The sequence below is a fragment of the Rhodamnia argentea genome, chromosome 9 (assembly GCF_020921035.1).
Source record: "Rhodamnia argentea isolate NSW1041297 chromosome 9, ASM2092103v1, whole genome shotgun sequence".
Taxonomy (NCBI): Eukaryota; Viridiplantae; Streptophyta; class Magnoliopsida; order Myrtales; family Myrtaceae; genus Rhodamnia; species Rhodamnia argentea.
The window spans coordinates 8,298,877-8,318,739 of NC_063158.1; the positions used below are offsets into that span (position 1 = coordinate 8,298,877).

Consider the following 19,863-nt stretch of genomic DNA (forward strand, 5'->3'; position numbering starts at 1 on the left):
TAAACTGTACACATATAATCGCGTGTGAGACGTTGCTCGCTCACGGGTGGAGTGATTTTTCAATCCCAAATAACGAAATATCAAATGGGTTTTTATTTTGATTACTAAATTTTAATACACGGTTTGTTGATAATATTAAGAAATCATAATGAGAAAATGAAAAGAGGGGATGAGAGTAGAGTAATAAAATTGAGTGGGTAGTTTTTGTAGATGCATTTGATTTTCCTTCCTCGTAGAATTTTCTTGAAGGGATGGATGAGTTTGCAATTCGGAGGAAAGTTTACAGATGAATCACAATCAGGGCTAATTCTAATTCTAATTCACCGACTTTGACTTCTCCCCACTCTCAAATTCAATCTGGACCGGATCGCCAGCTCGGGGTGACTCTCAAGTCATGACTGAGCAGCAGAAGAAGAAGAAGAAGCAGCTCCCTCTTCCTCAGCACCGCATGGAGCTCGACGTCCTTTCTTTTCTGAATTCCCAGAATCATCACCACCGTGGCGACGACGACGATGACGATGAAGCCGATGACGAAGCCGACTGGACTTCATTCCCTCACCGGACCATCGAAGAAATCCTCAATGACTCCCTTTCCGATTCCGATTCTTCTCCTTCTCCTCCTCCTCCTGCCTCGTCTCCTCCATCCTCCCCGCAGCAGCGAACCCAACCATCCATCCGCGGCTCCTTGGATGCCTTCAGATCCCTGGTGTCGCCACCTCCGCCCCCGCCCCCGCCCCCACCACCTCGGCCCCCTCCCTTACCTGATGATGGGAAGCCTACTTCTTCCAATTCTCGACTCAAAGCTCCCGATTCCCTCCTCTGGGTATCGTCTTCATCTAGGCAGCTGCCTTCCCTCTTTGGCGGGGTGAGGTCCAATGCCAAGCCGGGGGCTGCGCTCGCCGCCGCAGCCGCCGCCTCCCGCTCGCTCCCTACCCCTCACGCCGCCGCTATCAAGTCCCGCAGGGCTCTCCTCACCCCTTCCTCCTCCTCCTCCTCCTCCTCTTTTCCTTCGATCTCCAATTCCCATGATGCCTTGGACTCTTCCGTTGACGCTCTCCATGGCTTGGACAGTCAGTTGAGGTTCCAGCACAAGGACGATGCTGAAGACGATGATGGTAAGATGGGCGAATTCCAATCCGCTTTAGGGCATGCCATTGATCTTGCTCCTGAAGATCGCCTTGAAGCTGAAGCTCCAGCGCTTGACGAGGAGGAAGAAGAGGAATTGGTTAGTTCCCCTCCTGACCAACAACATTCCACGGTCGAGTCCCCGGCAGATTCTGACCTGGTCGCTGACAGTTCGCCTGCGGCACACGAGATAATCACCGATGACACTCCCACACTCGCAATTCCCAACCATCCCCACGAGAAGGATGCAGGTAACGAGGAAGCTCTTGAAGAGCATGGCCTTTCTGAAGATAGGGATAATGCGAGCTCATCAGCTGACATAGATGAGCTCGTCCAAGAGAGAATTGAGGAGTTGGAAAGCAAGAGGATGAGTGAGAAGACCGAGAAGAAACCGCAGAAGAAGCCTCTCGTGTTGGCTGAAGAGATTGAGAGGAAACAGGCATCCACAGGTCTCCACTGGGAAGAGGGTGCAGCGGCTCAGCCAATGAGGCTTGAGGGTGTCCGCAGGGGATCCACCACATTGGGATACTTCGATGTTGATTCGGACAATGCTATTACCCGGACCATTTCTTCTCAGGCATTCAGCCGTGACCATGGCTCCCCCCAGGTCTTGCAGGTTCATCCCAATTTCATTGCCGTTGGGATGTCAAAAGGGGTCATCCTTGTTCTGCCCTCTAAGTATTCTGCCACGAATGCCGACAACATGGACGCCAAGGTGCTTTTCCTCATTCATATTTAGTCATGGCAGCGTTGACAGATGTTATACTCATATGTTGATGAGCTTAACAATGGACTTTGCAATGTTCTTTCCTAATAAGTGCGTGCTAGCTCTGAGTCAACGAATCAAAAGCACTGAAGGATGACTTCATAATGGAACGTGCTTTTTGTTGTGCGCTTGAGGTTCCTAATGGCCAATATGTTATTCAAGGAGAATTATATGCAGGTGCTAATAGCACATCTGCTATTTAACTCCGAACCCAAGAGGACTTATTCGTCTGATTTGTCATCCGCCAACTTTAGAAACTTCCTCTCACATTTCTTTGGGGAAATATCATATTATTGCTGCTTGTGCATGGAGTATATTTGCACGGTCAGAGGCGAATTGAAAGCTAAGCAGTGGTAATTGAAAGATTCCCAGGGGAAAAATAGATAAATCCTCAAAAGTAAAGTTTTTGGAGACATGAGTTGGGTAAATTCGGGCCTCTCCTGCCTTTTGAGCTAAAAGATTGTTTCTTGTTTAATTTGCATTCTGCATAGCGCTTTCCGCCTTTTTTGTAAACCCTGGTATATATCCTATTTGTGGCGTCTCAGCTTTGGCCCCCTTTTTAGAGACGGTGCTCATTGTCACATTAGGTATATACAGGGAAGGGAAGTTTCTGTGAGCTTACAGTTACGTACAGCCAGATTAGCTAGCTTGAAAGAAGAATTCTTGGGGTCATTCCAATTTCCACTATGAGTCCTCGTGCATGGTGTCTTGGATGATTGTCATCATGCTGCATTCTTCTTTTAGTTCTGCATTACTTCTTTGGTACTATATTTTCGTTTTGCTCACCGATAAATGTTGCAGATGATGATTCTTGGGTTGCAAGGGGATCGATCTCAAGCCTCGGTAGCTTCCATGTGCTTCAATCAGCAGGGAGACCTGCTCTTAGCTGGTTATGGTGACGGTCATATTACAGTCTGGGATTTGCAGAGAGGATCAGCTGCCAAAATTATTAGTGGGGAACACACAGCACCAGTAGTACACACACTGTTTCTAGGCCAGGATTCTCAAGTTACTCGTCAATTTAAGGCAGTTACAGGTGATAGCAATGGACTGCTTTTGTTGCATACTTTATCAGTAGTTCCCTTGCTTAATCGGTTCACCGTCAAATCACAGGTCAAACACTTTTTAGACATTAAGCGATACTTTTATTTTATTTAAGATAATTGTGGATACTCACTATGTGCATTCTTTTTGTGCTAATTGAAACAGTGTCTTCTTGATGGTCAAAAGACTGGGACTGTGCTATCAGCGTCACCTCTTATGTATGATGAATTTCTTGGAGCGGTTTCCATGTCCTCCTCAGGGAACAGCAGCACTTCAAGTAGCAGTATTGGTAGCATGATGGGTGGTGTTGTTGGGCCAGATGCTGGTTGGAAACTATTCAATGAAAGCACCTCTTTGAATGAAGAAGGTGTGGTCATACTAGTCACCCACCAAACTGCTCTGGTGGTATGAAGTCCTCAGATAATAGCGCAAATTCCATTTACTTGTAAACTTTGTTTCAATTCTTACTTTGTCCTGGAGATTTATTCATCATGATTGTTTGGAATTGAGTGTCTTTTCTACAGGTAAGACTCAGTCCTGCTTTAAAAGTTTATGCAACATTGTCTAGGCCAGATGGTGTTCGGGAGGGGTCCATGCCATATACTGCATGGAAGTGTGTGCTGCAAGCATATAGTTCTCCTGATGGTACATATTCATCCAATGGTTAATATGATTTAATGTCTGTTGAGCCAGGACTTCTCAAGGTTGTATCTTTTGCAGAAAGTGCTCCCGAAGCAGCCACCGAACGAGTCTCATTGCTCGCTATTGCTTGGGATCGGAAAGTTCAAGTTGCTAAGCTGGTCAACTCGGAACTGAAAGTTTATGGGAAGTGGTCTCTTGACAGCACGGCCGTAGGAGTTGCCTGGTTAGATGACCAGGTTTGTGTTGCGTGTTCTTAGATTTTAACTCGAAGTGTTTTCATAACAATGTGAACAGTGTTGGTGACAGAGGGCTTTATACTTCTCAGATGCTCGTGGTTCTGACAGTTGATGGACAGCTTTGCTTATTCTCGAGGGAGGGTAATATGATTCACCAGACAAGTTTTGCTGTCGATGGTGTTGCGAAAGATGATCTCGTGGCATATCATACACACTTCAATAATCTGTTTGGAAACCCTGAGAAAGCTTATCACAACTCTATTGCTGTGAGGGGTGCGTCTATTTATGTTCTAGGAGCTGTGCATCTTGTCATTTCGCGCCTCCTACCTTGGAGGGAAAGGATTCAGGTCTTACGGAAAGCAGGTGATTGGATGGGTGCCTTGAACATGGCTATTACACTGTATGATGGCCAAGCCCATGGGGTCATTGACCTTCCTAGGACCCTGCAAGCTGTTCAAGATGCCATAATGCCTTACCTGGTGGAGTTGCTTTTTGCGTATGTAGATGAGGTATTTTCTTATATTTCAGTGGCATTTTGCAATCAAATTGGCAAAGTGCAACAAATGGATGACCACATGACTAGAAGCAGTTCCGTCCGTAATGAAATAAAAGAACAATTTACCCGCGTCGGTGGTGTTGCTGTCGAATTCTGTGTACACATCAACAGAACGGACATTCTTTTCGATGAGATCTTCTCCCGATTTGTTGCTGTTCAACATAGAGGTATTCTTCCATGTCTATTGGTAATCCTCTTTTTGAGAATCAAAAACTATCCGTGTCCTATGCTCTGTATTGTGGAGATGAATTTATAGTCTCCACGCTAATGATAGATGATAAGACGTCAGCCTTATGAGAGTAGACCAGTGTCTCATCCTGGGGACTGTCATAACAAACTACCACCAGAAGACGGGCGATGATATTTAACATTATGGTGACTATTCTCCTTACTTTCAATATTTTATGGGGCCTCCTAGATACTAATTTCTGTGATGAAACCTTCTACTAGTTCACCTAACACTTTTCTTATAGCCTTATTTTCATTCACGGAAGAAACGGAAATCTGCGTGCTATAATTGTCTTACAGTGTCCAATCTTGGGAAGTGTAGGATTTTCAAATGTAGCGACCTTGTTGAAAGTTGTGATTTGAAGTTAGGTTGCGATATGATAATAACTTGAACTATGCGCTCGGTTTGTTACCTAGAAGCCAATCTGTTTTTTTTTTTTTTTTTTCACTTTTGTGTCATTTTCGGCGATATACTTACCCAAGTTGATCATCACATGTTTGCGACTTGCATTCTGCTGTAATTTCACTAGCACAAGGTATATTTACGGCTTCTATATCATATTATAATAATGTTGTATGTGTTTCCATTTTGTTGCTTCCAGGGGCAACTTTACCTACCGACACATAATTCATGTTTGATACTAACAATACTCTTTGTTATATCTAGACACATTCTTGGAGCTTTTGGAGCCGTATATATTGAAGGATATGCTCAGTTCTCTACCTCCTGAGGTATCTTTATAGTGTTTAATCATCCAAAAACTGCCAATTTCGTAAACGTATAGTTCAACTGCACTCAAAAGTAGGGCATTTAACTATAGATAATGCAAGCATTGGTGGAACACTATAGCAGCAAAGGGTGGCTACAGCGAGTTGAACAATGTGTCCTCCACATGGACATATCTTCCTTGGATTTCAATCAGGTCTGCAGATTGTTTAAAATAATTCCTGGCAAAGTGATTTAAGTTCACCTGTTAAGAATGGTTTTTGTGATTTTCTCCTTGTAGGTTGTTAAATTGTGCCGGGAGCACGGGTTATATTGTGCATTGGTGTATCTTTTCAACAGAGGATTGGATGATTTCAGATCACCTCTGGAGGAGTTGTTGGTAGTCTTTTGCAAGAGTCCGAAGGAGAGTGCTGGTGCCCTTGGGTACGTTACCTTGATGGTTTTCTATTCTTGATGATGCACACATGACTCTTGTATGTAAAATTTTGTTTAGTTAGATCTCTCGTAGATGATTTTCTTCCATTTGACTCCTGCAGCCAAAGTGATAGCGGCTGTAGCATCCGCATCTTCTTCTTTGAAAAAACCATCTTGTCCTATTTTTAATTGCTGGGGGTCCTATTTGATATGCCACTTTGTTTGTGGCTGAAGTGCAAACCATTATAGTATGAAGCCAGTGTGCCTACCCAAGCTCATCAGATGCTTCTGAATCTGAGATAAGCCTGAAGATTCTTAAGTATGATGATGTTTTCGTTCCTGGCAGAGAGTTGTTTGTAAGGAATTCGGAGTGCGACTCAATGGGCCTTCCACTGAAAGCATTCGCAGATCAGTTCGAACATTACACAAACAGAAAATATGCATATTGTCTATCCTTAAGAGGGTTTTTTAACCCTCAAAAGGAAAGTTGATGGTTGATAATGTTTCAGATTCTTCTTAGGTGTTATCCTTGCTGAAAATATGGTATTACAATGCATTCATTTTATGTTCAGCTTTTCAAAATTTTTAACCTTATCCACTTGGTGGTGTTTTGAACAGGTACAGGATGCTTGTTTATCTAAAGTATTGCTTTTCTGGTCTTTCTTTCCCTCCTGGTATGTATTTCAGTTTTCTAAAATTGAGTTTTCTTTTTCTTGGCTCTTGCTAGAGTAATAGGCTGTTAAGCAATTGGAAGTTTGACGGCAGTAATGAGTCTTGAGTTTTGCTAAATATCTGTAACAAAATACATAAAACTTGTATGAGAGGTCACTTATATTGTTAATCTTCAGGGAGGATACTGAACATAGGTTGATGTTGCCTTGCTTTTTTCTTTTCTCCTTATGCAGATTCTCTTGCTTATGATTCTGCAGGCCTTGTTTTCTTTTTCCATCGAGTGTATGCTGAGTCTCTGTCTACTGATCTTGATAAACAAAGGCGTGGCTGTCGGTATTTCTGACAGCTCATTATGGATAGGTGCAGTTAGATCTTTGTGGCATGGTATTGCATGGCTTATGAGCATGTAAAGAAATGGAAATAACATTTACATGTACTTAACCATGTTCGCTTCAAGTAAACTGCTCCAGTTGCTAATATATTTTTGAAGACTCAATTGCGTGTTGTTTGTTTTGTAGTATTAGAGAGTCCAACTCAAAAGCTTAAGTTAATAGGTGGAGAACTACTTCAACATCCTCTCTCACGTGCAAGCATGATTACGACCAGCACGTGGAATTTGACTATTTTTTTGGGGGGGGAGAGACACACATTCGCGAAAGGAATAACCTGGCTTTGATACCAGTGTTAGGTGGTCTTGGGCCTCTCTCATCTCAAAAGCTAGCTTAAAGGTTGAGGTTTTTCCTCACACTTATAACCCGACCACCAGCCCCTTCCACGATCGATGTGGGACAACCTCAACAATACTAGTGTTGGGTGGTCTTGGGTCTCTCTCATCCTAAAAGCTCAAGCGTTGAGGCTTTCCCTTACACTTATAAACCAACTATTAGCCCCTTCCACAACCGGTGTGGGACAACCTTGGGTTGGACCCGCAACAACCCGTATCTCTCCCATGTGACTGTTAGGTTCAGACTTGTTGGTAACCTGGACTCTGATACTTTGTTAGAAAGTCCAATAAAAAAACTTAAGCTAATAGGTGGAGAGCAACTTCAACACATAGGATTGTGTGTTCTTTTCTCCAATCTTTCTTTTGCATTTCTATGTGCATAATTCTTCTCTTATCCCTCACCCCCCTCCTTTTTTTCCTCAAAATAAATTAAAAAATAAATAAGCGTGGTTCAATATAAGTAATCTCTGCACTACATTGCTGGTTATAGTTCCATAATATATCTGTTGCAAGCTAAGCCTATTTTCTTTGCTTCTCCTCTTCTTCTTGATGTAAAGTAGAAAGCATTGCTGCTGACTGTTCTCTCTGCTGCTCTCCTTTAAGATCTTGTTCTATTGAATCTTAAGATTTGTTGTTTGCAGGACACGGAAGTATTTCCCCAACCCGCCTTCCCTCTCTTAGGACAGAACTTTTGCAGTTTTTGCTGGAAAAGTCGGAAACTTCAAGAGCGTTGTCTGAAGGAGTCTACTGTAATTTGTATCATCTCTTAGAATTAGATACTGAAGCTACTTTAGATGTTTTAAGATGTGCTTTCGTAGAAGATGAAATCCAAAAATCCGATTTTGCTAGACATGACTCAGCCAACCAAGTCGTGGAAATGGGATTTGATCCTACCAGGGAAAACAAAGTGGTTCAGGATTTGGTAAATGCTCTCATTTGTATCCTTGATGAGGACATATTTCAAGTAGATGGTCATGGAGGATCTAATAATAAATCTGCAGATGCCTGGCCTTCAAGAATAGACATTGGACACCTTTATGAGTTCATTGCATCTTTTGTTACTCGTGAAAGGGCAAAGATTCCGAAAGACATATTGAACCGTATCTTAGAGCACTTAACATCAGAAAATGCTCCTCTACCGGGAGAGGAACGTAATAAAATGAGAGAAAAGCAGGTACTTTCCCTTCTGGAAACAGTGCCTGAGAATGAGTGGGACGCGTCTTACGTCTTACACCTATGTGAAAAAGCACAATTCTATGAGGTATGTTTGCTATCTGTATTTATGAGCTGAAAGGTGCATTTCTTTTTGTTTGCAAAATCTATCAGTGTTCATTAGTACTAAGATATCTGCTCCTTATTATTAGGTTTGTGGCTATATTTATACTATCCGAGATCAGTATATCGCTGCTTTGGATAGTTATATGAAAGATGTGGATGAACCCATACATGCCTTTGCTTACATCAACAATGCTTTGCTACATCTTAATGAGACTGAGCATGCTGCTTTTCGCTCAGCGGTGTTTTCTCGAATTCCAGCGCTGGTTGACTTGAGTAGGTATATGCTTCTCTCTACTATGCACTTTCAGGTTCTTCTCTTGTAGATGTTGATCTATCTAATTGCTTGTTATTTGATTACAGAGAAGGAACATTCTTGTTGGTTATTGATCATTTCAGTACAGAAGGTTCACGGGTTCTCTCTGAACTGAACTCCCATCCAGAAAGCCTTTTTCTATATCTAAAGACAATAATTGAAGTACACTTCTCTGGGACCCTTGATTTCTCATGCTTAAGGAGGAGGAATACTGATACCCCTGATGGAACAAGTGGACATGCTCAGTTAAGAGGAGTTGAGACGTACTTGGAGAGAATCTCTGATTTCCCTAAGTATTTGCGCAACAATCCTGTTCATGTCACTGAGGAAATGATTGAACATTATTTTGAGGTGATTGCTACACATTTAAATGTTGCCCAAGTGATGATATGTACACCCGTCTTTCCTCTGCGGGAGTTGTTTGTATTTGGTAACAAGATGTTTCTTGTAGATATTCTTTTATGCTGTGGTTCTCGAACATGACCTAGGCAAACATATGTTCACTATTAACAAAAAATACAGCCATAGCATTTAGAGTTCCTGTTGGGGTGTTGCCTCATCACTCTTCTCAAGCTCTATGTTATTCTTATCGTTATGCATGCAGCAATTGCTATCCTGTATATATGAGACAAAATGCTGGTAGGACATATGAAAGTGAATCCTTGTTAAGGAAAACACCAACGGAATTGTTTGAAAGAAAAAGGAGAAAGAAGAACATGCTGTTCTTCTATTTTGAGATTCTGGTATGAACAACCTTATTCAGGCGTCATGATCTTTGATGTTTTATTGCTTGCATAACTGTCGAAGGAGGTGTAGGTGCTAAATGCCTTTAAGCTTGTTAAGTCACCGAGATATCCTGCACCTTTTTGTTTGCAGTGGAGTACGAACATTCTTGTTGTTCCTATGCTCTTTATAATTTGATTGTGATAGTCAGGTCTTTAATCTTTGCTCTTCATTTCTGCAGTTACTATGTCAATACGACCGCCATTCAGTTCTTAAATTCTTGGAGACATTTGATAGCTACCGGGTGGAGCATTGTTTGCAACTTTGTCAGGAGTATGGAATCACAGATGCGGCTGCATTTTTGTTGGAAAGGGTTGGTGATGTTGGGAGTGCTCTCTTGCTTACTCTGTCGAGCCTCAGTGAAAAATTTGAGAAACTCGATGCTGCTATGATAGACGCCACTTCTGAGGCGACACGAGACGATTCCTATAGCTTGGAAAATTTCAGCACTGTATTGAGAATGGAGGAGGTTTGTGCATTTTACCTTTTTGTGCTGAGGTTTCTGGTTAACGTTTGCATTTTGGCCCACAAAATGAATTATTGCAGGTGAATGACATAAAGAGAACATTGGATCTTTGTATTGGATTATGCCAGCGTAATACACCTCGGTTAAATCCTGAAGAGTCGGAGACCCTGTGGTTTAAATTGCTTGATTCGTAAGTTGAATCTGATCCATATATTTACATCATTCAGTGTGACATATCTGCTGCTGCCTTTGTTATGTCTCTTCTTGATGGTTGCCATCTCTATCGTGTCTTGATATCAGGTCATCCTATTAGCATTTTAAGAAATGGTCTCCATCAGGAGCCAATCATGTTTTCTTTTGCATTTAATGCCCAAAATTTGATGCATGGAGTGTGGAAAAATTCAGTATGATGTAAAAGCAACTTGTTGAATTGTGTAATATACCTAATTTAAGTGGTTTCAATTGTTTAATTTGTTATTTTTCTGGTCTTGGGTTCCCACCCCCTTGTAATGGCCTCCTCGAGAACTGTAGCTTCTGTTTATGCATTATGTGTAAAATTTTAGAAGTTTCAACGTGCGACCTGTTAAGCAACACCTGCGACACCCTGCTTCTGCCCCAACGATACCCGACTGTTATGCAACAGCAATTTAGTTCCTTCCCTGTGAACTGTATGCACTGCTTCAAATGAGCAGAATATAGGGAATGCTACACTAACTGCTCTTGTTGAAGTTTTGTTGTCTATACACATGGGTGCCTGTATTATGTCATTCAAATGTGATTTCTTCCATTTTGATTGTTTATCAAGCATTCTCTCTCTCTCTCTCTCTCTCTCACTACGACTTCATGTCCAGGTTTTGTGAACCATTACTGGGCTTACCTACTGGCAAAATTGCATCCGTGGAGGTAAATAGTGATGGAATATATAGCAAATCCCAGGATGATGACGCATCACCCATAATTAAATGGACTCTGAATTCTCATGGAGGTGCTCCCATTTTGAGAAAATTGATATCTCAATTCATAAAAGAAATCGTCGAGGGAATGATAGGATATGTTCGGCTTCCGACTATCATGTCTAAACTCCTCTCTGAAAATGGTAGCCAGGAGTTCGGTGATTTCAAACTTACCATTTTAGGGATGCTCGGGACCTATGGCTTTGAAAGAAGAATTCTGGTATAATTTCTTACTAAATTTGCATTCATCTTTTGTTTTTGCTATTGATGCAATCTGAGTGTTAGAAACTCTTGCAGTTATCTGTTCTTCTTTTTCCAACATGAATGTTAGTATATGACTTAAAAGGGGAGGCAGAACTTCTATTCAGCGTAATATTTTGATTCGTGGTTGGAAATAATTGAGTGATGAAGCTGAATAGGTATCGACGTAGTATTAAACTGGTATTTATCCATAAATCATTAATGGCATTCCGTGTCTGGTTGTCTGTATAGTCCCCCTCATGGATTCTTTCTTGGCCATCTCTCATTATCAATTGGGCAGGCAATACTTGGTTGTGGTTTTCATGCCTGATGGTATATCTTAATTTTTGTTGTTTTTGTCCTTCCACTGCAGGATACTGCTAAGTCCTTGATAGAGGATGACACGTTTTATACTATGAGCTTGCTGAAGAAAGGAGCATCCCATGGGTATTCCCCTCGGAGTCTAGTGTGTTGCGTATGCAATTGTCTTCTCAACAAGAATTCGTCTAGCTCCACGGTTCGTGTGTATAATTGTGGTCATGCCACCCATATCCAATGTGAAATTACAGAAAGCGAAACCTCAAGCAAAGGATCTTCATCTGGGTGTCCAGTCTGTTTGCCTAAGAAGAAGAGTCAGAAATCAGGAAGTAAATCAGTCCTTGGAGAGAATGGTCTAGTGAGTAAGCTCTCATCAAGGCGTCAACAGTTGCAAGGGGCTAACGTTCTTGCTTCACACGAGAGAATCAACGATGCACTAGACAACCCTTACAGCCTTCAGCAAATATCAAGGGTATGACAATATCATATCGAGGTATACTGATTTTGTCATCTGTTTTCCACAGTCGATTATCTCTGATGAGCCATGTTCAAATTTGTGCTTCAGTTCGACATATTGAATAGTCTTCAGAAGGGCCAGGAATCAATTCAAATTGAAAGCCTACCTCAGTTGAGGCTTGCACCGCCTGCTGTTTACCATGAAAAGGTGAAGAAGGCAACCGACTTTTTAATAGGAGAAAGTAGCAGTGATCTTATTAAGGAAGAGAGAGCAAGTAGAAAGAGACAGCTGAGGGAACTCAAAGCAAAGGGATCATCAATTCGTTTTCCACTGAAAACAAACATATTTGGTGAGTTGTGGGGCTAGTTTTTCTCTTGTCGCTTGAAAGCTTGAAGAGCTACGCTATAATGGTCAGTCAGTCCTAACAAATCAGAAATTGCTTCTGCAGGAAAGGAGAGAACCAGCAACCGCTGATTGCCGATGCTGAGGGCTTTCATTGTTCAGTCAACCCAATAGTATTATTGCTTGCTTGTACATTACTAAGATGACATATGCAGAGTCGTATGTAGGCGTTAAAATTGTGTATAAGAGCATGATGCTTTAAAGCCAAAATCCCCTTTCGTCTCATTTTTTTTTTTTTTCATTTGTTTTACGGACATTATCCCCACAATAAACAGGACACTCCACAATATATCTCTTAGGACTTCTCATCCACTATTTCACAGACAACAACCAATTTTCTTCTCATAGACAGCCACCGTACTCCCTCCCTTTGTAATGTGTGCGTCGACGCAACAAAAATAGCCTCTTCATATTGCCAAATCTAAATCCTCTCTTTTTACAATCGAATTTCAAATCACTATCTCTCAACCATACGTAATTTACCATATTGAGAATTTTTTTCCCCGAACTACCTTACTCCCAAAGGACCCAGCACCCACCCACAATGTCTTCCCCACCCCACCCCCCGACACACCTCGAGAGACTTGCTCAGTCCAATAAAACCACTGCCACGTCTCTCCCTCTCCAATTTGCAGCTGACGACGGTCCCGCGCTAGCTTAAAGTCAGATTTGAGGTTAATGGTGTCGATCCAGCGGCCATGGCCAATCTCTGCTAGCTTTGCATGGCTCGCGGGGCCCGTTGAAGAGGCTTAATCAAGTTGAGATGTCAAATGATTTGGCACTAGACGGAGACGGTAATTCATTTCGATGCATAGTTCTCTCAGTCCAATAGTTGGTCTATTTTAACGATATGAGGTTAGAAGATTTTGTCATTGGGGAGTTTGGTAAAAAGTCTTATCTGGTCAAACAAGTGAGAACCATTTAAAATTGGTGGGTGGGTCTCTGATTCAAGGAAAAGGAGATGCAGCCTTGTTCCTGTGTCCAAGTAGGCGGAGGCAGTCGGCCTCGCCTGAGGCTAAGTCCGAGAAGAGAAGGAACGAACCCACTTTTCCGTACGAGAAAATGGTTGAACCGGAACCCTCCTCAGTCCTCTCCTCAGGGATGAGTGGCCACGTCGGAGGGCGGGCCCACGTGCGCCGCTGGATGCGCTTTTACGGACTTAACCTCGGTCGCAGTTTGTGGTCGAGATTTCGTCCCTCTTCCAAATTTTTTATTATATTTTAAGGTTAGAGATAGGAAAAAGCGCAGGGAGGGGAGGGAGCTTTTCCTGGGGAATCAGCCGCTAACTTGTCGCCGCGTGGCGCCATCCCACGACGGCCTCCCCTCCGTCTGTACCCCACGCGCTCCTTCGCAGCCTCAAGAGATAAAATAATTGCGGGGAAAAGAAAAACCACAAGAAATAGTAGTGGCTGAGATTTGCTGCCACTCCCCCCCCCCCAAAAACTGGAGCTTCTTCTGTGGGGGTGTGATTTGATTTTAGGTCTCTCTCTCTCTCTCTCTCTCCTTCACTTGTTCGCACTTCCTTTCTCTTCTTCGGAGTCCCTCGCTCCCCCCACAAATTCCCATGGCTTGATCGAATCGTTCCAACTCTTCTCAGTCAGTCTCCCAGGTTCTGTGTCTCCTTTTCTTTCCTTTCGTCGTCCTCCTTTGGATGTCCGATGCTTTTGCGGGGATTGAGGTCTCTTCTCGTCTCCTCTCCTCTCCTGTTTGTCAGCTACTGAAGCAGCAGACAGCTCAGCTTCAGCGTGTGGATTGATGGAGTGGTGTTGCTGCTGGTCTTGACGCAAATGGTTTGATCTCCGATTGATTCCCCGTCCTTCCTCAAGCCAGAGTTTCTTCTTGGTGAGAGATTGTCAATTGCGGAGCAATTCTTTCCCTTTTCCCTTAACTCACGCCATCGAAATCTCTACCTAGCACGAGCCCACCACTCCGTATTCTTCTTATACCCAACTTTGGAAATGAATTGTTCTTTTCGTACTTTCAGCGCCCCGCGTGCCAACTAGCACCTCCACTTGTGGTGTATAGAGCGTAGACGGATCTCTGTCGGTTGCTGTTGTTTTCTCTCTTTTGCAGTACCTGGCTTCGCCTCGCCATCATCGGGGTGGCTTTGTTTCGCCTTTTGTTCAATCTCAGTCGCCATGTCCCGAGAAACGAGAGGAGGTTCCTGTTTTACCCATTGCTGGTAAGTGAGGATTTGAAGCAGCGCTAGCTGCTGAGGTCCCCGCTAATGGACACCAACTCCTCCGGAGAAGATTTTATCGTTAAGGTTCCGTAATCCTGCTCTCCTTCTCTCCAATTATCGCCACATGTGTTCCCCAAGCCTCTAGTCCGATCGCTGTTTCAATCGCAGACGAGGAAGCCTTATACTATCACCAAGCAGAGAGAACGGTGGACAGAGGAGGAACACAACAAGTTTCTAGAAGCCTTGAAGCTCTATGGACGAGCTTGGCAGCGCATTGAAGGTCGTCATTCTCCCTTTCCCCTTTTCCTTCATTTCTCTGCACTTTCGATACTTAATTACCGTACGGATTGAATTGATAATAAGTTGGTGCGTTTATCCATTCGTTCGCATCGATCTCAGTCTATCAAGTTGTATCCTGAATTGTCTCCTCTGAGGAGTTACTCGGTGTACGAATATCTCTGGAGTTCTCTTGATTGGACATCTACTTGTTCTCTTCTTTGGTGTTTTCGCTTGGTTTTGCAGAACATATTGGAACAAAGACTGCTGTGCAGATCCGGAGTCATGCACAGAAATTCTTTTCAAAGGTCTATTGGTACCCTCTCACCTTTTTGCTACTGCACACTTTATATGTTTGCTCGGATTAGTTCTTGTTATTGGCAGCAACTTGGTTACTGATATGACAATGATGATATAAAGTGAACTTCCAGGAATGCTTGTTTCATGTTGTTGGGATGCTGTATATTGTGATTTCATACCCCGGACATCGTAGATGCATGTCCATCCCGGCTTGCTTTTTGGTAGATTATGCAAGTCAATCCATGCATCAACTTGCGTTCACTTCTCATGCTTATTTAGCAAGCAAAGAGTATGTGGTCGCATGATCAGATTTTCGAGAATGTAAACCAATCTCATGTTTAGGTTTCATGGCCCTACATGTTTACTGGTAGTCACCCATGTGCTGCAGCTTTTCCTTAGTAAATGAAGGGGGACAAAGAGAGAAATCTCAAAGAGGTTGGATATGAGGATAAAGTAAGAACATAGGTGTTGGTAGATAGGAATTTCAGAAATATAAATGATAAAATCTGAATTGAAGAGACAGTGACACATGTGCGAAAGAACTTGAGATGAGGATAAGTAAATTCATATGGACTGAAGCACTCGGGTTATATTGAGATTTTAGTGCCTATGCCTCCAAGGCGATTTACTTAGAGGGTTGAGGAAATTTTTTTGGAATGCATTCAGGGAATAATTTTGGTAACAGATAGGGGAATAAGCTTTTCAAAGAGATATTACTGTTTACTGACACCTGGGAATTGATATTGGTTCCTGCAGCATAGTCGTAAGCTAAAGATGTAAAAACGAGAATCCGGACGTTGCTTTACATTTTGCTTCATGTTTGTAAATTTTTGTACTGTTTGGATGGAAAATGCGTACCTTGTACAAGACTATTAGCGAAGTCTGACAAGGCATGGGTTAGTATTTAACAGTTACTGGTCCTAATCGCAAATTGTCTAGATGTATGTTGGATATACATTGTGGGCGCGTTTGTAACTGCTTAAACTTTTGGGAAGATGTTCAACTGGTATAAGAGCTTCACGTCAAGTGTTCAAATTTGGGCACTCACTCTATTGTCATTCTATCGGATACTTCTTTATGTCCTCCTATTGTTGTTTATGTGATTAAATCCACATTTCGTGTTTCACTCTTACGGTCTGCATTACAGGCGAGGAATGTCAAGATATATGTTTTATGTGCATCCCGGGCATGTTTTCTGATATCTTAGATTGAAAAGCAAACAGTTGCTCAACAACAAAAACATTGAAAGATGGTTTTGAAGTTCATTAGAATTTAGTGTAATGGGGGTTGCATGCTAGAATAAGGATGGAGCAATGCAACCTGCCATATATGGCATATGATCCGAGTCTTATTTAAAAATGCCCATTGTAGTAAGTAATTATGATATTCTAAGAAAAAAATATTGAAACTTGTCGAGGAGGGAGCTATAAGGCTATATAAAGAATTAAACCTCGAAATTCAGGAGATTGATACCTGGCTTGAAAAATGACACGGAAGGACGTAATGGCTTCACCAATGATAGATGAAGCTTATATTAATGTAAATTTGGATGAAAAGTAGGAGATTGTGGTTTTGATAGCATTTCATAGATGTATTTTTGTATGTGTGTATATATACTGATGTGTAATGTATATACCTATGTGATTCTATTGAGAGTTAGAGTATGTTCAATATTTATTAAGGACTTGTTTCTCAATAGTTATAGTTTTGAGAAGAAAATCGGGCTCTAAGTACATGAGCCGCGTTGGCAAAATCACGTGACATGACCATCTATTTCACGATGGGCTCACATTGAGCCAAATTTGAAAAGTTGAGGTACTTGATTGAATAGAAACAAATTTTAGATACTTGACCTTATAGGTACTTGTGGTGTCATTATTCCTAATACTATTGATTCTATTCACTACATTTTACTTTATTAAAAGGGAGATGAAATTCGTCATACATACTCGTCCAGTCTTTCATGCATGGGTAGGAGTTTCTTTAAGCACCTAAAATATTTGTTTATGGATCGTTTTTGTTCCAAGACATTTGTGTTTATTAATAATTTTTCCAAAATGTCTAGGCTGTCATGCTGGCACTTATATCCATATGCTAGAGTAAATGTATGCTCTTTTGGTTGTCTAGCTTGTGAACTAAGGATTTAATGATATATTCACTGGTTGATGCATTGGTTCATTGCCTTTTCTTGCTGCAAGTGATCTCCTCTGATTACTGTAAATTACTGTATATTCTAGAATACTAAACAATATTTCTCTTACAGTTGGAGAAGGAGGCATTTGTTAAAGGAGTTCCTGTGGGCCAAACGTTAGATATAAAAATACCCCCTCCACGCCCCAAAAGGAAACCAAGCAATCCTTATCCTCGAAAGACGGGTGCTAGTACTCCTACTCTGCTTGTGGGACCGAAGGATGGCGGGATTTTGTCTGTCTCACCATCAGATTGTGAGAAATTGGACTCGGAGACGTCACCATTGCTCGAGGTTTCCTTCTTTATGTACTATTCAGTTGTATCGTGTTTGGCTTTTTTCTGTCATTTTCTCCCTAGCAATTTCAGTGACATTGTATGCATTCATTTTTAGGGAGCCAGTGGTGGACAGAAGCTAGCAAATTCAAAAGAGAATCAGGATGACAATTGCTCAGAAGTTTTTAATCTACCTCAGGAAGCTCACTGTTCCTCTATATCTTCAGCCAACAGAACTGTTGTTCCCACACCAGTGGCTATCCAGAATTCATGCTCCTTCAAGAAGTTTGTTCCTTCATTGAAAGAGGTAAGAAATTTGATTTCACCTTTACTGACCAATTTAGAGTTATGCACTGGATAAATCTAACTCCAAACAGGGAGTTCAGGATAATGGGCCAAGAAAAGTTTCTAATTTGGAGAACTGTGATCGTTCGCATGAGAAATCGGTTCAATGCAGAATGGATGGATATGATTGCCTGCCAGCGGATGAGATGCAAACTGCTCATAATTTCCCGAGGCATGTTCCAGTGCATGTTTTAGATGCAAACCAACCAGAGTGCACTGAGGCCCCCTTGCAGGATGTGTCATTCCAGGACTCCACATTTGACCCAACTGGAGAAGTGAAAACACGCCTTAACCTATTCCCAATTCAAACTCCATCTGCAGCTAGTGAACATCAAAAGGATGCCCCAAGAATGGACCATCGATCATTTCCGGCTTTTCATCCTCCCTTTAACCCAGTTCACCATAATGAAGATGACTATAGATCATTCCTCCACCTCTCATCCACATTTTCGAGTCTCATTGTATCAACACTGCTACAGGACCCTGCTGCACATGCTGCAGCTAGCTTTGCTGCCTCAATTTGGCCCTACCCTAACGTGGAAAGCTCTGCAGTAGATTCTGCCGTAGGTACTCCAGGAACTTTTCCATGTCAACCGTCGAGCTCCACTCCAAGCATGGCTGCTATAGCTGCTGCTACAGTGGCTGCTGCATCTGCATGGTGGGCAGCCCATGGGTTGCTCCCTCTCTGTGCTCCTCTTCACACTGGATTTACATGCAATCCTACATCTGCTACTACAGTTCACTCTCTGGATACTAATCAAACTCCAGTAGTGGAAAAAGAGAGAAGAGAGTGCACCTTTGAGAACCCACGCTCACAAGAGCATCTGGACTTAGAGCATTCTGAAGCACTGCAAGCTCAAAACTCCGCTTCCAAATCACCTTTAGGGTCATTGTCAGACTCTGAGGATAGTGGAGGGGCAAGGTTAGATACTAGATCGAAAGCTGCTGATCATGAGAAGGCTGCAGTGGAGACTGATTTCCAAGAAAACAAATCAAAGGCAGGAAAACCAGTTGATCGTTCGTCGTGTGGTTCAAATACAGCTTCTAGCAGTGAAGTCGAGACAGACGCATTAGAAAAACAAGAGAACAGCAAGGAAACACCAAAAGATCCTGATCCGAACCAATCCATTCTGGAGTACTGCAATCGTCGCTGTAGAAGCACCAGCAATGTGACTGACTCTTGGAAGGAGGTGTCTGAAGAGGTGAGCAATGTTGGTCTTTGAATGAAGTTATTACAATTATGATATTTCCCTTGTCATCCTCTCTCATTATGTGAAAATTATCAGGGTCGGCTGGCTTTTCGGGCACTTTTCTCCAGAAATGTTCTGCCACAAAGCTTTTCGCCTCCTCGTGATATGAAGAACAAAGGGCAGCAGGACAATGTCAACGAAGATGAGCAAAATGATGTAGAGGTAGATAAAGATGTATCAACGTTAGACCTCAACAGTAACATGCATATGTCGCGATCCTTTCATCAAGGTTCTGAGAGGTCTGGAGTTGTTGACCATGGTGACGAGGGGCTTCTGACAATTGGGCTAGGTCAAGGAAAGCTTAGGACTCATCGAACTGGATTTAAACCTTACAAGAGGTGCTCAGTAGAGGCCAAGGAATCCCGGTGGCCAAATGTAAGCAGCCAAAGTGAAGAGCAAGGGCCCAAGAGAATACGCTTGGAGGGGGAGCCTTCGATGTGACATTCCATACTGCATGCATTCAATGAGGGAAAGCTTTGTTGTTGTATGCTTATTCTCGGTGGTATCTATTCTCGTTTCTCTGTTAATTTGCAGCTCACGAAACTTTTCGTGTTACGTGTGTGTACTAATGTCTATTTCCACATAGTTCGTATATTGAACTTGAACCCACGCAACTGCATTCGAAACGTTTTCTGAATAGAACTTCTTAAGGATTCCTCTGTACGACTTTGTGAACTCTTTCCTGCAATGATGTTCTTGCTAT

At 42.3% G+C, this 19,863-nt stretch overlaps 2 protein-coding genes across 7 annotated transcripts; both read left to right on the plus strand.

Moving 5' to 3' along the window:
* Window positions 1-413: 413 nt before the first annotated feature.
* On the plus strand, window positions 414-12,656 carry LOC115744367 (vacuolar protein sorting-associated protein 8 homolog). 2 transcript variants are annotated; one of them, XM_048284890.1, is made up of 20 exons: window positions 427-1,840; window positions 2,693-3,004; window positions 3,101-3,340; window positions 3,460-3,580; window positions 3,656-3,813; window positions 3,903-4,536; window positions 5,265-5,329; window positions 5,419-5,520; window positions 5,605-5,747; window positions 6,357-6,412; window positions 6,644-6,696; window positions 7,775-8,395; window positions 8,499-8,689; window positions 8,773-9,076; window positions 9,690-9,977; window positions 10,055-10,164; window positions 10,826-11,147; window positions 11,541-11,957; window positions 12,051-12,291; window positions 12,391-12,656. In XM_048284890.1, exons 1-20 carry the CDS (start codon window positions 449-451, stop codon window positions 12,414-12,416), a joined length of 5,796 nt encoding a protein of 1,931 aa, XP_048140847.1. In that variant the 5' UTR covers window positions 427-448; the 3' UTR covers window positions 12,417-12,656. The 2 variants fall into 2 exon arrangements, with proteins under 2 accessions (XP_030535346.1, XP_048140847.1); XM_030679486.2 differs by lacking the exon at window positions 6,644-6,696 and having other exon boundaries at window positions 414-1,840; window positions 7,776-8,395.
* Window positions 10,692-19,769, plus strand: LOC115744368 (protein LATE ELONGATED HYPOCOTYL). 5 transcript variants are annotated; one of them, XM_048284891.1, is made up of 10 exons: window positions 13,803-13,953; window positions 14,059-14,186; window positions 14,329-14,610; window positions 14,695-14,806; window positions 15,049-15,110; window positions 17,366-17,584; window positions 17,684-17,872; window positions 17,943-19,112; window positions 19,197-19,616; window positions 19,673-19,769. In XM_048284891.1, the coding sequence occupies exons 3-9, from the start codon at window positions 14,572-14,574 to the stop codon at window positions 19,599-19,601; spliced, it is 2,196 nt and encodes a 731-aa protein (XP_048140848.1). In that variant the 5' UTR covers window positions 13,803-13,953; window positions 14,059-14,186; window positions 14,329-14,571; the 3' UTR covers window positions 19,602-19,616; window positions 19,673-19,769. The 5 variants fall into 5 exon arrangements, with proteins under 5 accessions (XP_048140850.1, XP_048140848.1, XP_030535348.1 ...); XM_030679488.2 differs by having other exon boundaries at window positions 19,197-19,769; XM_048284894.1 differs by having other exon boundaries at window positions 17,952-19,112; window positions 19,197-19,769.
* The last annotated feature ends 94 nt before the right edge of the window (window positions 19,770-19,863 follow it).